Source organism: Myotis yumanensis, unplaced genomic scaffold, assembly GCF_028538775.1.
Source record: "Myotis yumanensis isolate MYYU_CA2020_CCGP unplaced genomic scaffold, mMyoYum1.0.hap1 SCAF_16, whole genome shotgun sequence".
Taxonomy (NCBI): Eukaryota; Metazoa; Chordata; class Mammalia; order Chiroptera; family Vespertilionidae; genus Myotis; species Myotis yumanensis.
Genome location: NW_027223767.1, coordinates 21,793,870 through 21,807,435, shown reverse-complemented (window position 1 = coordinate 21,807,435; position 13,566 = coordinate 21,793,870). Strand labels below are relative to the sequence as shown.

Genomic DNA, 13,566 nt, shown 5'->3' with positions numbered 1-13,566 from the left:
TGGAACCTGTGACCCTTAGCTCAGTGGAGTGACGCTCTAACCACTGAGAAAAAACATGCCAGGGCTCCTTTCCATATTCTAAAGCACAGAAAGAAAAGGGAGAAAGGAGGAGAGAGAGAAGAGAGAAGAAAGATGTAAATTCACTGAGAGGGAACTCAGAAGCTCCCTGGGTACCACTATAATGGATATCATAACATCCATTATGAGGCTTTCTATTTGTAACACACCTTTTTCTACATGGTGATGTATTTATAAGAGGAATAGAATTTTAAAGGAGAGAAATACTTTTTGTGAATCTAACTGTCCTCATACAGTCAGGCTGTCACTAGTGAGCCTTGTGTCCTGGGACGTGTCTCTGAGCCTCAGTTTCTCTGTGTGGAAAGTGAGTATAACCTGGCCTTCCAGCACCACCACCACCCCTCCCTGTGGCCCTGTCAAGTAGCCCATTGTTTTCTGGACATTGTGACTGAGCATGCTCAGGAGACACAGCCGTACACACACGGATAGCAGCCTCATGACTCGCTGTCATGTCAGTGGCCAGACTCTGAGAACCTGGACACGAACCAAGAGGAAGGACAAGTCACTGGAGTGGGAGTATTTGTTTACCAGTCCCTGAGCCCCATCCTGGCCCCTTCTCCTCCAGCACTTTCAGTTTCTCTTTCCCTGAATCCTTGTCCTCTTGCTCCTGGCTCCTCCCCGTTGAATAACTGCCATGTGACTTTGTTTTCTGTTTCTTGTAAAGTCCTTCCCAGTGAAGGGAACTGCCCGGCTGGTGTGAGAAGCAGCCGGGACCACAGAGGTGGTGGACAGATGGCCCTAATCTGCGACCAGCTTTCCGTCGTGAACCCAGTGAGTTCCCAGGCAGTGGGCACAGGCGATGGTACAGGGCTGAGCCAAGAAAGCCGCTCTGGTTCTCTGAGGAAACCAGGCTGGGGTGGCAGTGGGTGCGGGGTGGGGGCAGAAATGCCCGATGGGACAATTCTGACACAACCTCTACCCCAGGCCGGTCTCACCTGCCTCTCAGGACCGAGAGATGATAATCACCCGCATTGGGGCATTGCACAGATGGTGGCAGAGCTCCCTCTGGGCGCCCGTCCTGTCCTGGGTGCTGAGGGGAGAAGGGCACAGGTCAGCCCTGGGAGAGTGGGGCTTTTTTGGAATGAAAGGGGAGGCCAGCAGGACTTCCCAGGGAGCCCAGCAGCCCGGCTTGGGCACTGACTTAGGAGATGGCCTCCATGGGTTCAGCCGTTTCCTAGCTTGGTGACCTCAGGCGAGCTACTGTTAGCTCTCTGGGCCTCAGTTTCCACATCTGTAATATTGGGGTAATCCTTGAGCTGCCCCCCAGGATTGGGGTAAGAATGCAGGTAGCATATCTAGGGTGTTTGAGTGGTGCCTGGCACGCGGTGGGGAATTTTGAAGTGTTGAGCATGATTAGGAGTCTGGGGGCAGCAGGGAAGACCTCCTGAGGGGGGTCTGTTCCCTGGGGGGTGAGTTATCAGGGACAGGTCCAGGGTGTGTGCAGGGGGCCCTCTGGAGAGTGAGAGAGGAGGGGGCTGCCCTGCAGTGTGGGAGGCAAAGGGCTGCCTTTCCCACCTTTTGGCCACATGTGTGGGCCTGTCTGGGTGGCTGTGTGTAACCCTCTGAGCTTTATTATCCCCACGCCATCCATGGGAACCTGTGGCTCAGAGGCGTCGAGGCCACTTCCCAGACGTCCCAGATGGTCGGGGAGGAGGGTGCCTTGATTTACCCGAGAAGGGGAGGCGCCCACAGGGAGAGCAGTAATGGGGGAAGGCAGGCAGGTGGCAGCCCCAGGCCCAGGAGGTCACTGTGCCCTGGACCGGCCCGTGGAAGCCTCTCCCGGCCTCGGTAAACAGTTTCCTGAGGGCCCAGAGGAGGAGTGAGAGAGCCCTTCCTGGGTGGGGTGTGGGGAAGGCGGGTGGATTCAGGGTGAGAGCGTGTCCCCTTAGGCTCATTGTAAAATGGGAGATCCCAGCCTCCTTTCAGGCACTCCATTTTCTTATCTTGGTGACTGATTTTTACTTTTCAGACCTTGGATTCAAATGCCAGCTGTTTCAAATTAGAATGAAAATCCTGCTTGTGTGGCAGAGTTCCAACAGCGCCTGGAGTACAAACAGGAAGGGGGTGGGTGTAGCCGCCAGAGGCGGGAGGAGAGCCCATCCACCCCACGTGGTCACTCTCTCCTGGGGGACCAGTGATTTCCATCAGTCAGCATTCACCTCCCTCTTCCTCCAGCGTGTGCCAGGAAGAGCCCCCGGCCTGGCTGTTCTGAGGACCAGCTGAACACCAGGAGGGTCTGCTCGGGGGGGGGGGGGGGGGGGGGGGGGGGGGGCGGGGGGGGGTGCCCTCAGCCCCATTCCTTGCCAAGCCCCGCCGGCCTCATCTGGCCCCGCCTCCTCAGAGGCCAGGGTGGAAGCTGGAACCACACCCAGGACAGGACTGGCTGTTTGGTGGGGGAAGCCCTCAGGGAGCCAGGAGCCAGGAGGTCTGTGCTTCATCCTGAGAAGCAGCCTGTGTGGGGCTTCACAGCATGGGTGCTGGGACCCAACCCCACCCTATTACTGACCAGCTGGATGGCTTTGGGCAAGTTACCAGACCTTCTGTGCTCAGTCTCCCCATCTGTAGGGGTGGCCCTGATAATGGCCAGGGCTGTTGCCAGGACAACTAGGAACAGCCAGGGAAATGGGTCCAGAAGCACCTCAGAACCCTTGGGGCAGCAGCCTCTTTGCCTGGAAGGCTCCCGCTGGCCCTGCAGTGAGCCCCCTGTGCCAGCTGTGGCTGGGTGCCCGCTGGGGACACTGGGCCTCCAGAGAGGTAGAGGAGGAAAGAGTCCTCAGCCTCCAGGCCTGGCCAGGAGCTGAGAGCAAGCTCTGACCCACAGAGGGGTTAATCCATCTAAATTAATTCATTCGTCCAGGTTAGAGGTGAGAGGACGCTGTCCCTTTAGATGAGAGAGATGGTGTCTACTTTGTCATGGTCTCTGCCACTCTCTATTGCCCCTACCTGACACTCTCCCTCCTACACATCACCTGCCTGGCTCCTATAAGCATTTCAGTTCTGTAGGGAGCTGGCTTAAAGGAGAAGTTAGAGAAGACGTTAGCTACTGGAGAAATGTGAAGATTGACTAGGAGCTGAAAGGTATCTCCCAGGTTAATGCAGGTTAAGAGCACATCAGATAAAAGGCACCCTGGAGGTTAGTTTAAAAGTCATGAAAAACCAATGTGGAATTTTGCTCAGAGAGACCAAGAAGGAAGGGTGTGGTAGAGACACCGACTATGTGCCAGTCTCTACCCCAACCCTTTTCTCACTAACTCATTGATCTTACACCAAAGGTAAGATGTATCCCAGTGGTTCCCAAACTTATTCGGCCTACCCCCCCCTTTCCAGAAAAAATATTACTCAGCGCCCCCTGGAAATTAATTTTTTTTAAATTTTAATAGCAATTAAACAGAAAGATATATGTATTAATGTTTCTACCTTTTTCGTAAAATATAGTAAAGAAAGGTGTAAATTAGAAACCTTGAATTTTGCAATTATGAAACTATTTATTGAACTCAGAATAGAAAGGTAATACAAAAAAAGTTAAAACAAATGCACCTGTGGCCATCACCGCCCCCCTGGATCGCTGCAGCGCCCACCAGGGGGCGGTAGCGCCCACTTTGGGAATCATGATGTATCCCTATGTTACAGATGAGGAAACTGAGGCAAAAGAGGTGACATAAGCTTCCTGAGGTCACCCAGGAAACGAGCAAGAGAATTAGGCTCCAAACCTGGATGATGCCTGGCTCTAAAACGATGCAAGCCTCACCATAACCATTGTCCTTTCAAGTGGCTGGGGAAGGGATTTGACAAAACGGGCTCTATGGGGCCGAGGAGGAGTGCAGACACCTCACTAGGGCCTCGGAGGTTGCCTAGGGCCTGGGGAGGGACTGGGGAGCAGGAGCAGGAGAGGATACAGAGCATCCAAGTGCTACCCGAGGTGGCTGGGAGGGCAAAGGTCATGATCCCCACCGTTCTATGGTAAGGTGGGCAGGAGGATGCCTTCTTCTTGGCCTTCTCAGGGAGCAGAAAGTTTATCCTTTAGAATAGGCTGCTGGCCTCTTTGGTCCCTTGGGTTTCTGAGTTTTCAACCAGGGCCCTGGTTCCTTTGCGAAGAGCCTGGCCTGTGGTCCCCCAGCCCATCTCACTAGGCTGGTTTCTTCCCCTCTCAGGGCCATGTTCATGCTACTTCCTCCTCTTGAAAGCTGCTACTTCCCCTTAAGAGAGGTCAGTCTGGGTTACATTGTCTCAGAGCCAGGGTCTCCTTATCAGTCTCAGAATGAAGGTGTAACTCCCTGGATTCAGGTCCACTTCCTCACAGGTGGGAAGATCCATGACACTGAGACTCCATATGCCCAATTTACAGCTGTATCCGGCCCTGGGACATTGCCTGATACACCAGGCCAGCCAATAGCAAGTGCCAGAGGAAACGGACAGAAGGAGCAGGACCCTAACTGACTGCCTTCTTCTCCCTGCAGGTCATCCCCTTCTCTAGGCACACACAAGGGGGTGTCCGGTACAACCTCCAGTATGGACATCAGATCATTGTCAAAGGGATGTTTCTTCAGTCCTATGGAACCAGGTGCCTAGTGTTGTTTCTCTCCAGCCTTGACCGTTAGCAAACCATGTCAACTGTCTGCTCCAAGCTGCCTGTGCCTGGCTCAGGGGATGCTGGATGTGTAGGGCCTGGCCCCTGCCAACACTGCATGGAACCCCTGCCCTCTGCCAGGAGAATCTGGACACCATGAACAGAGATTCCCCATAAACACAGGGAGCTCATAGTCTAAGGCCAGCCCCGGGGCAGATCATGGGCAAGGATTGAATTTTGCTCAGGAAGACCCAGAGATGCAAAAATGATGCCTCCTTTATTTTCCATAACGGCCTTCATTCACATCGAAGCCCTCATTTGACTGATGTGGAAATCTATTTTTATCTCTATATTTCTTAATTTAAAATCTTTATTGTTTACAGTATTACACATGTCTTCTTTTCCCTCCAATAACCTCTCCCTAGTCGCCCCCAACCCCCTGCACATGCCCTCACCCCCCTACTGTCTGTGTCCATTGGTTATGCTTATATGCGTACATACAAGTCCTTTGGTTGATCTCTTCCTCCTACTTCCTCCCCTGTGTTCCCTTTGAGGTTTGACGGTCTGTTTGATGCTTCTATGTCTCTGGATCTATTTTTGTTCATCAATTTATGTTGTTCATTATATTCCACAAATTAGTGGGATCATGTGATATTTATCTTTCTCCGACTGGCTTTTTGCTTAGCATAATGCTCTCCAGGTCCACCCATGCTGTTGCCAATGGTAAGAGTTCTTTCTTTTTTACAGCAGCGTAGTATTCCATTGTGTAGATGTACCACCGTTTTCTAATCCACTCATCTGCTAACAGGCACTTAGGCTGTTTTCAAATTTTAGCTATTGTAAATTGTGCTGCCAGGAACATAGGGGTGCATATATCCATTCTGCTTGGTGTTTCTAGTTTCTTGGGATATATTCCTAGAAGTGGGATCACTGGGTCAAATGGGAGTTCCATTTTTAATGTTTTGAGGAAACTCCATACTGTTTCCCACAGAGGCTGCACCAGTTTGCATTTCCACCAGCAGGGCACAAGCGTTCCTTTTTCTCCGCATGCTCATGTGGAGATACATGTCAGATGGGCTTCAGAAATACCAGCACTTGTCCTTTGTTGATTTGTTGATAACCATTCTGACAGATGTGAGATGGTATCTCATTGTTGTTTTGATTTGCATCTTCCTGATGATTAGTGACTTTGAGCATGTTTTTATATGTCTCTTGGCCTTCTGTATGTCCACTTTGGAAAAGTGTCTATTTAGGTCCTTTGCCCATTTTTTGATTGGATTGTTTATCTTCCTTTTGTTAAGTTGTATGAGTTCCCTATAAATTTTGGAGGTTAAACCCTTGTTGGATATAACATTGACAAATATGTTCTCCCATGCAGTGGGCTCTCTTGTTGTTTTGTTGATGATTTCTTTTGCTGTACAGAAGCTTTTTATTTTGATGTAGTCCCATTTGTTTTTTAAAAAATATTTTTGTTGCCTGGCTGGTTTGGCTCAGTGGATAGAGCATCAGCCTAGGGACTGAAGGGTCCCAGGTTCGATTCCAGTCAAGGGCATGTACCTTGGTTGTGGGCACATCCCCAGTAGGGGATGTGCAGGAGGCAGCTGATCGATGCTTCGCTCTCATCGATGATTCTAACTCTCTATCCCTCTCCCTTCCTCTCTGTAAAAAATCAAATAATATATTAGAAAAAAATCTTTTTGTTGAAAGTATTAAAGATGTTCCTCTTTTACCCCCACTATTGCCACCCCCCCATCCAGTTCCCACCCCACCCAAGCTTTCACCACATGATTATTTGTGTCCATAGTTAATGCATATATGCATATAAGGTGTTTGGCTAATCTCTTCCTGATCCCTCTCTGAGATTCATCAGTCCGTTCCATGTTTCTATGCCTCTGATTCTATTTTATTCATCAGTTTATTTTGTTCATTAGATTTCTTCTAATTTATTTAGATTTTTAGATTCAATTTTTGGTGGATATGTATTTATTGCCATTTCATGGTTCATATTATTTTTATCTTTTTTTCCCCTCTTCTTAAAGAATTCCCTTCAACATTTCTTGTAATATTGGTTTGTTGGTGATGAACTCCTTTAGTTTTTTCTTGTCTGTAAAGCTCTTATTCTGATCTTCAATTCTAAATGATAGCTTTGCTGGGTAAACTAATCTTGGTTGTATTTAAAATATTTAAATTTGCCATCAAATGTAATTTTTAAAAAATATATTTGTATTGATTTCAGAGGGGGAAGGGAGAGAAGAGAGATAGATAGAAACATCAACGATGAGAGAGAATCATTGATCTGCTGCCTCCTGCATGCCCCCTACTGAGGACTGCGCCCACAACCCAGGCATGTGCCCTTGACTCCAATTGAAACTGGGAGCCTTCAGTCTCCAGGCCAATGCTTTATCCACTGAGCCAAACTGGCTAGGGCTCAAATGTAATTTGATCTCCTTCTGTTTCAAATTCCTTCCGGGAAAATACTAAGTCATTTCAAAATACAAACATCTCAGCACTGTTTCCCACCCAAGAGGGGACTTCCGGGAACAGGGCAGAAATTGTACAACTCCCCAGATGTACAAGAGCCCTGTAATACTCCAGCAGCCCTGGCTGCCCTCTGCTGAGGCCCAGGTGGTGTCCGGTGAGGGGCTCTTGACTGACTTGGGTGGGGCTCTTCAGGAATTGAATAGAATGTCTACCTAGGGCCACCTCTGGGCTTGGTTCAGACCTTAGCCCTGTGGGAGATGCAGAAGACACCAAAGCAGGTGGGGGGCTTCCCTGAGTGCTTTGCATTAATTGGGGACACCAGAATGACTCCAAGAAGCAGGCTATGAACCATGCTCCTGCTGAGTTGGGGGAAGGCTTGGAGTAGACAGTGACTCCTTGGATTGGGACTGGTTTTAGGACATGTGCCTGGGAAAGGGCAGAACAAACATGTATTGTGCCCCTTTCATGAGCCTGGCTCCTGGGAAGGTTCTTTTGTTCTAATTCCTCACCTTAGAGCAGCCGTGGGCAAACTGCAGCCCGCGGGCCGGATCCGGCCCGTATGAAATGAATAAAACTAAAAAAAAAAAAAAGACCGTACCCTTTTAAGTAATGATGTTTACTTTGAATTTATATTAGTTCACACAAACACTCCATCCATGCTTTTGTTCCGGCCCTCCGGTCCAGTTTAAGAACCCATTGTGGCCCTCGAGTCAAAAAGTTTGCCCACCCCTGCCTTAGAGCCATAGCTCTTCCCAAAGGAAGTTTTGAGGCAAGGGCTTCCTTCTGAGGAAGGAATGAAAATTTACTTTTGTGAAGACTTCCTGAACACCTCATTAATCATCCTCAAAGGAAGGGAGTCAGCACCGCCCTGGGTGCATTGACACCAGGGTGGTGTGTTTCAGGTTCACCCCAATATCTAACAGGTTGGGATACACACCAACCTCCGATGAGGTCCAGGCACATGTACTGAAAGTTCTAGTGCCTGGAGAGCCAATATTCATCCCATGCCTCCCCTGTTCAATAATGTCTTTGTAGGTAAAGTCCATGAATGTCACATGTTCTCTCCATTTGTTCTCTTCCTTCCCAACTGAGCAGCCGTGGGCTGGCCTCTAACCAGTGCCCACCGGGCATGAGAGGCTCTTGCTTCTGGGCATGTTCCTGGATTTGCATCTTCATGCAAATGTGAAATCAGTTTCCAAGACCCATGCTTCCTGAGGCTCGAGTCCACATTGTTCTTTACCCAGTTCCTGCTTATTTCTGGAAAGTCACGCTGGAAAGGGAAAAATGCAGTAATTACACAAAACACACTAAGTGCAGATTAGGTAAACACAAAGGAAGGCAGCACAGGGGGATGGGTGCCACCTGCCACCCAGGTTGTATGCAAGTTGCCAGGCACACATGGAAGTCAGAGGCCCCGGGCCCTCCTGCTCCTACCATTGGGAATAAACCAGAACGCTGTCTGATTTTTGTCTACCTAGCTTTCAGGTGAACTTTCAGACGGGCTTCAGTGACAATGACATTGCCTTCCACTTCAACCCTCGGTTTGAAGATGGCGGGTATGTGGTCTGTAACACCAAGCAGAAAGGACGCTGGGGGCCGGAGGAGAGGATGATGATAAATCCCTTCCAGATGGGAATTCCTTTTGAGATCAGCTTCCTGGTGGAGAACTCTGGATTCCAGGTGAGCAGGATTCTCCTCCCTCCCTCCCGCTGCCCATCCCCCTGCCCAATCGGGCAGGGAGAAAGGCCTGCAAATAATTACCCAGGCAATGCCATTATACAGATAAGAGGACCTTACACACCTGCACCTGCACATACAGAGCACCTCTTGCTTCTGTGACCAGGAAATAAGAGCTGGGTGAGTCCCCACCTGCTCTTTGGCCTCGGGTCCCAGGTGACTTCCATCCTCTGCTGCAGCCTTGTCCGCTCCAGGTCCTAGACAGCATTTGTTTTCGGTGATGCTGTGGCAGCCCTTCTGCAGGCCCAGGGGCGGCTCAGGGCTGCATGGTGTAGTCATTGCTCTTGCAGGAGAGCAGTGCTGCTGGGCCCGGGGACAGGGATGGCCGTGTCTGTGCTTCTCTGTGTGAACGGGATGCTCACAGGCCTCAGTGTGCACCCTGAGGTGGCCTCTCCTCTGCTCCCATGAGCACTTGATGGACATTTAAATGCGCATATTGAAATGGCATCCCAGGTGAGCTGAGAAAGACAAACCTAGAGCAATAAACAAGCAAGAACTCAGAAGCCAAAACTAGAGCCAAGTGGTGTCTGGGTTTGGCTGCACTTTGGATCACATGTGTGTTCCTGTACCTGGAGCAGCTCTGAAGGCTGGGCCGCACCTACAGGGGATGGAGGTGAAAACCAGACAGGCCTTAATTTGTAGAAGCAGGGGTCCTACTGCTCAGGTGTGCTCCCTGCCCTGATCAGGGATCCCTCTCCTGGACTATGTACTCCTGTTGACAGGTCAAGGTGAATGGAAAGGACTTTACAAAGTACATACACCGCGTGCCCTTCCACCGCGTGGACACCATCTCCTTCATCGGTGGTGTGGAGGTGACACAGATCAACATCAAGGTTAGATTGTCCATCTGGCACTTGTCCCACCGTCTGGGTGCAGGGGCAAGTCTAGCTATGCCTAGGCCTGCTGGGTGGGTCCAAATGTTCCAGCCAATCTCTCACTCAGGTGACTCTAGGGACACACCTTTGGCTCCCCCATCCCGCTCTTCCTGTGTCACTGTCTCTGTCCAGAGCACCTGCCTCAACCTGACTCCCTCCCCTCTTATCTGTCACTCTGTACTCCCAGCCCTGTTAGGAGGCCATGTGGTCCCAGAAAGAACCAGCTTGGGAATCACACCAAATCTAGCTCAGATCCCAGCTCTGCCATTGTCATCAGCTGTGGGATCTCACACAGTGAGTCTGCCTCTCCCAGCGTCAGTTTCCTCATCTGTGCAAGGGGCATAGCCACAGCCTCCCCAGGAGGTATGTGTGGGCTCAATGAGGTGATACGTGTCAGAGGTCACGAAATAGCCCACATGGGCCCACACCAGGGTCTACTGGACTCTCTCTGTGTTTTCCCATTTTTGAATGTGTTGCCAACATCTACAAGGTCAGGAGCAGGTTTGCATTGTGGAGCTGATGCTGGTGATGGCTGCACAACAGTGTGAAGGCACTGAATGCCCCTCCACTATCCTCGTGAAAATGGTGAAGGTGGTAAATTTTATGTGTATTTTACCTAAAATTTTCCAGGTCAGGTGGAAATCTGAATATCTTGCTTTTTGTGAAAAGTAGGAATATTGGGGTATGCCTGCCCCATATTCCCACAGGGCCCTACGCGCCTGGAGTGGAGATGTTTTTTCACTTCGGTATTTAAGTGTGCTCCTGAGATGGGAAAAGCACACAATCAACAAATATGAGCTCCTCTCTCTTTGTTCCCATCTCTGATTCTCTCCCTCTCTCCTACTCTTTCCCTGCCTGCCTGGCTTTCTCCCTCTTGTCTGGGCCCCTGCCTTTCCACTCTTCCTTGACTCATTAAAGCTTCTCTTCACTCCATGACGCCTTTTGTTTTAACAGGACACCTGTGCATCCTCTCTCCAGAGGATGATCTCTGAGGTGCAGTCCTACCCCAGTCCCTGTGACTCAACTGAGTCCAAAGAGTGGAAACCAAAAGTGAGTTGAACATGGAAACCTGGGAGGCTGAGCAGTCAGCCGGAAGGACAGGGTTCTGAGAGAGGAACTTCCAGCCAGCAGGCAGCCAGGGCATCTAAGCCCCATCATGACCAACCAAGGTTCCCTATCTCCATCCACCAGGCACCCAGGCCCAAGACCTGGGAGGCATCCTTGGTCCTACCCTCTCCCGCTTAATGTCCCACCAGGGCACCAACGCCTCTTCTTCCTGAAGCAACTGCCTTGGTCCAAGCCGCCATCCCCTAACCCTTAACCACCCTCACACCCACCCACTACCACAGTAACAGTCATATAAGCAAATCTTATCTCATCCTCTTCATGCTTAAATCTCTTAAAGGCCCCAGACTCAAATAAAGCTCCAGCTCCCCAGCTGGAGGAGCAGAATCCTCCCAGGTCTTGCCCAGCCCACCTGCCGGCCTCCCACTTTACCCATGAAGACCCTCCATCAACCTCCACTGCTCACTCCAGGCTCCTTCCGGCCACCACACTTTTGCATCTGCTGTCCTGGAGCCGAAAGGACCCTTTGAAACCTCATCCCAGCCCTTCAATGCTCTGCTTCAATGTGGCTCCCTGCCTGGCAGGATGCTGGATGCCCAACCGCCTCCCTGTCTCAATGGACATTTTACAACTCTATGCACACCAGGCACCATGTCCTGTTGTAACTGTATTTACATGTCTGCCTCCGTCACTCCACCTGTCCTTGCCCAAACCCATGAGCTTGGAATTCTGACTTGTCCCTCTGTGTATCCCCAGCACTTTGCACAGTGCCTGGAGTGCAGTAGGGACTGGGTCAATGAATGAGGGATGTGGTTTGCACCGTCAGTAGAAGGGGAAACCAGTCAGGGCAAGAAGACCAGTCTGCTGGGCAGGGAGGGGTCTCAGGCAGGAAAAGGAGCGGGGCCTGGCCCTTCCTTGGCCACTTGAGCAGTGGGGGCAAAGCCAAGGGTGTCTCCCTACCCAGCTTCCTGTGGCCCATCACGGTGCATGGTGGGCTCCTGCCACCTGCCACACTGACTTAAGGATGGAGGAGCTCCAGGGAGCCTTTGCAGGGCAGCCTGACTTTGGCCCTGGCCTTGGGTGGACGGGGTACGCTGAAACAACCAGACACAACGGGTACCATTTTGTATTTGATCACTTGCTACCTGGACAGGCTTGGGCAAGGTGCTTAACCTCTCTGAGCCTGTTCTCTCACTGAGCAGAACTGAAGCTAAGGATGCCTCCCTCATAAAGTGCTGAAGCCAGAGCTTGGCACACAGTAGGCCTCACTAAATACTAGTTTTCACCCTCCTGGTGAAATAGGACACGGCAAGTAATGGTTTTGCCTCTGGGAGCTGAGGTGAGCTGTATGTTCTATGTCAGACTCATCCTTCTCGCTCTCTAGAGGAGCCGGCGGGATGTCCCCTCTCCTCCACCCGCCCCCTCCCTGTTCTTAACCATAGTTACCTGGGATGGTGGGTGAGCATCTGGGCACCACGGGCTCAGGGAGGCTTGCTTGGGAGCAGGAAGGAAGTGAGTGTGAGTCTGGGTGGCATTTCTTACCACCGTTTCGGCTGTCATCTCCCCGTCAAGTGGCACCAATATTAACCAGCATTTTTATTTTTCGTCCCCTTCAGCCTCCAAGTTACTTGCAGGCCATTGCAGCTCCCATTGTAAGTCTCTTGCTCTCTCTTTGGAAACCTTTCACTGTGGTTCTTCCTGTGGGTTAAAAGGAGGAGGCAGGGCCAGGCATCAGGCCTCTGCCACAGGGCGACTGGCCTAGCTGAGGCCAGACCCTAGGGCCACCCTCCTGATAGTGGTGGGGAAGTGTTTGGGGGAGTAGGGGTGGTTGGCTGGGTTGATGTTGGGAAACAAGCTGAATTGCCGGAGCCCCTGCCATTCTATGGACACCACTGCCTGCAGTTACTTCCTCCTGCAAAGTGAAACTATTCTAGAGAAATTCCCCTGAGAAGGAAGACAGGCCATCAGGCCACAAATGAAGCCACATTCCTCTCCAGAGGGAACTTCTGCCCCTACCTCACCCCCTTAAGAGGAGAAACACCTCTACCCTGCAATTTTCAGAGTCTGGTCTGGGCTACTGAGAGGGTTCCCCACTGGCAGCTGCTGAGAGGGTGTATGTTAAGTGGTGCCCTCTGGTGGCAGATGGCAGTCTTCATGCTGGTGAGAGCAGGTTTTTAACCATTTCTTTCTTCCAAATGCAAAAGATCATCCCTGGACACATGTGCCCTGTAAGTCTGCAAGCTCCAGTCAGCGCACAACCCCGCTCCCTGCTGCTGGTACAAGTCAGCCGGGAGCCCTGCAGTTAGTGGAGCTGCCTGTGGAGAGGCTGAGGGCAGGTGGCCATGTTGGGGTCTGGGATGATGGCAGGAAGATGCACCAAGGCTGACAGGAGAGGGAAGGAGAATGGGAGAATCCAGGGGCGGAAGCCTCACACTGGAGCATCCTCTCTAGAGTGCGTGGGGGCCTGGGGGCAGGTGCAAGCCCACACTGAATACCTGATCTCTTTTCAACAGAATCCTTAATCCCCCCCCATGGCTTCCTCCATCCCCCCTGGGGGCCACCATCTTGAAACAGCAAAGGCCAACCCCTTCCTCTGAATTAGCCAATCAAGAAAGACTGTGCACCTGAGCTCCAATCAAGAGGAAGGGATAGGTTACTTGCATCGGGGATTATAAAGCTGAGTAGACCCCCTGCTGGGTGTGCACGGGCTTCCAGACCATGTGTGCGCACCCTTCTGCATAGAAGTAAAGATGTTTGCCTTGC

The 13,566-nt window shown here is 51.2% G+C and overlaps 1 protein-coding gene across 1 annotated transcript; it reads left to right on the top strand.

Moving 5' to 3' along the window:
- The first annotated feature begins 691 nt into the window (after positions 1-691).
- On the top strand, positions 692-13,566 carry LOC138993885 (galectin-9B-like). Its single transcript, XM_070393346.1, has 7 exons — positions 692-849; positions 4,536-4,639; positions 8,605-8,806; positions 9,586-9,696; positions 10,693-10,788; positions 12,420-12,455; positions 13,317-13,566. The coding sequence occupies exons 1-7, from the start codon at positions 811-813 to the stop codon at positions 13,323-13,325; spliced, it is 597 nt and encodes a 198-aa protein (XP_070249447.1). The 5' UTR covers positions 692-810; the 3' UTR covers positions 13,326-13,566.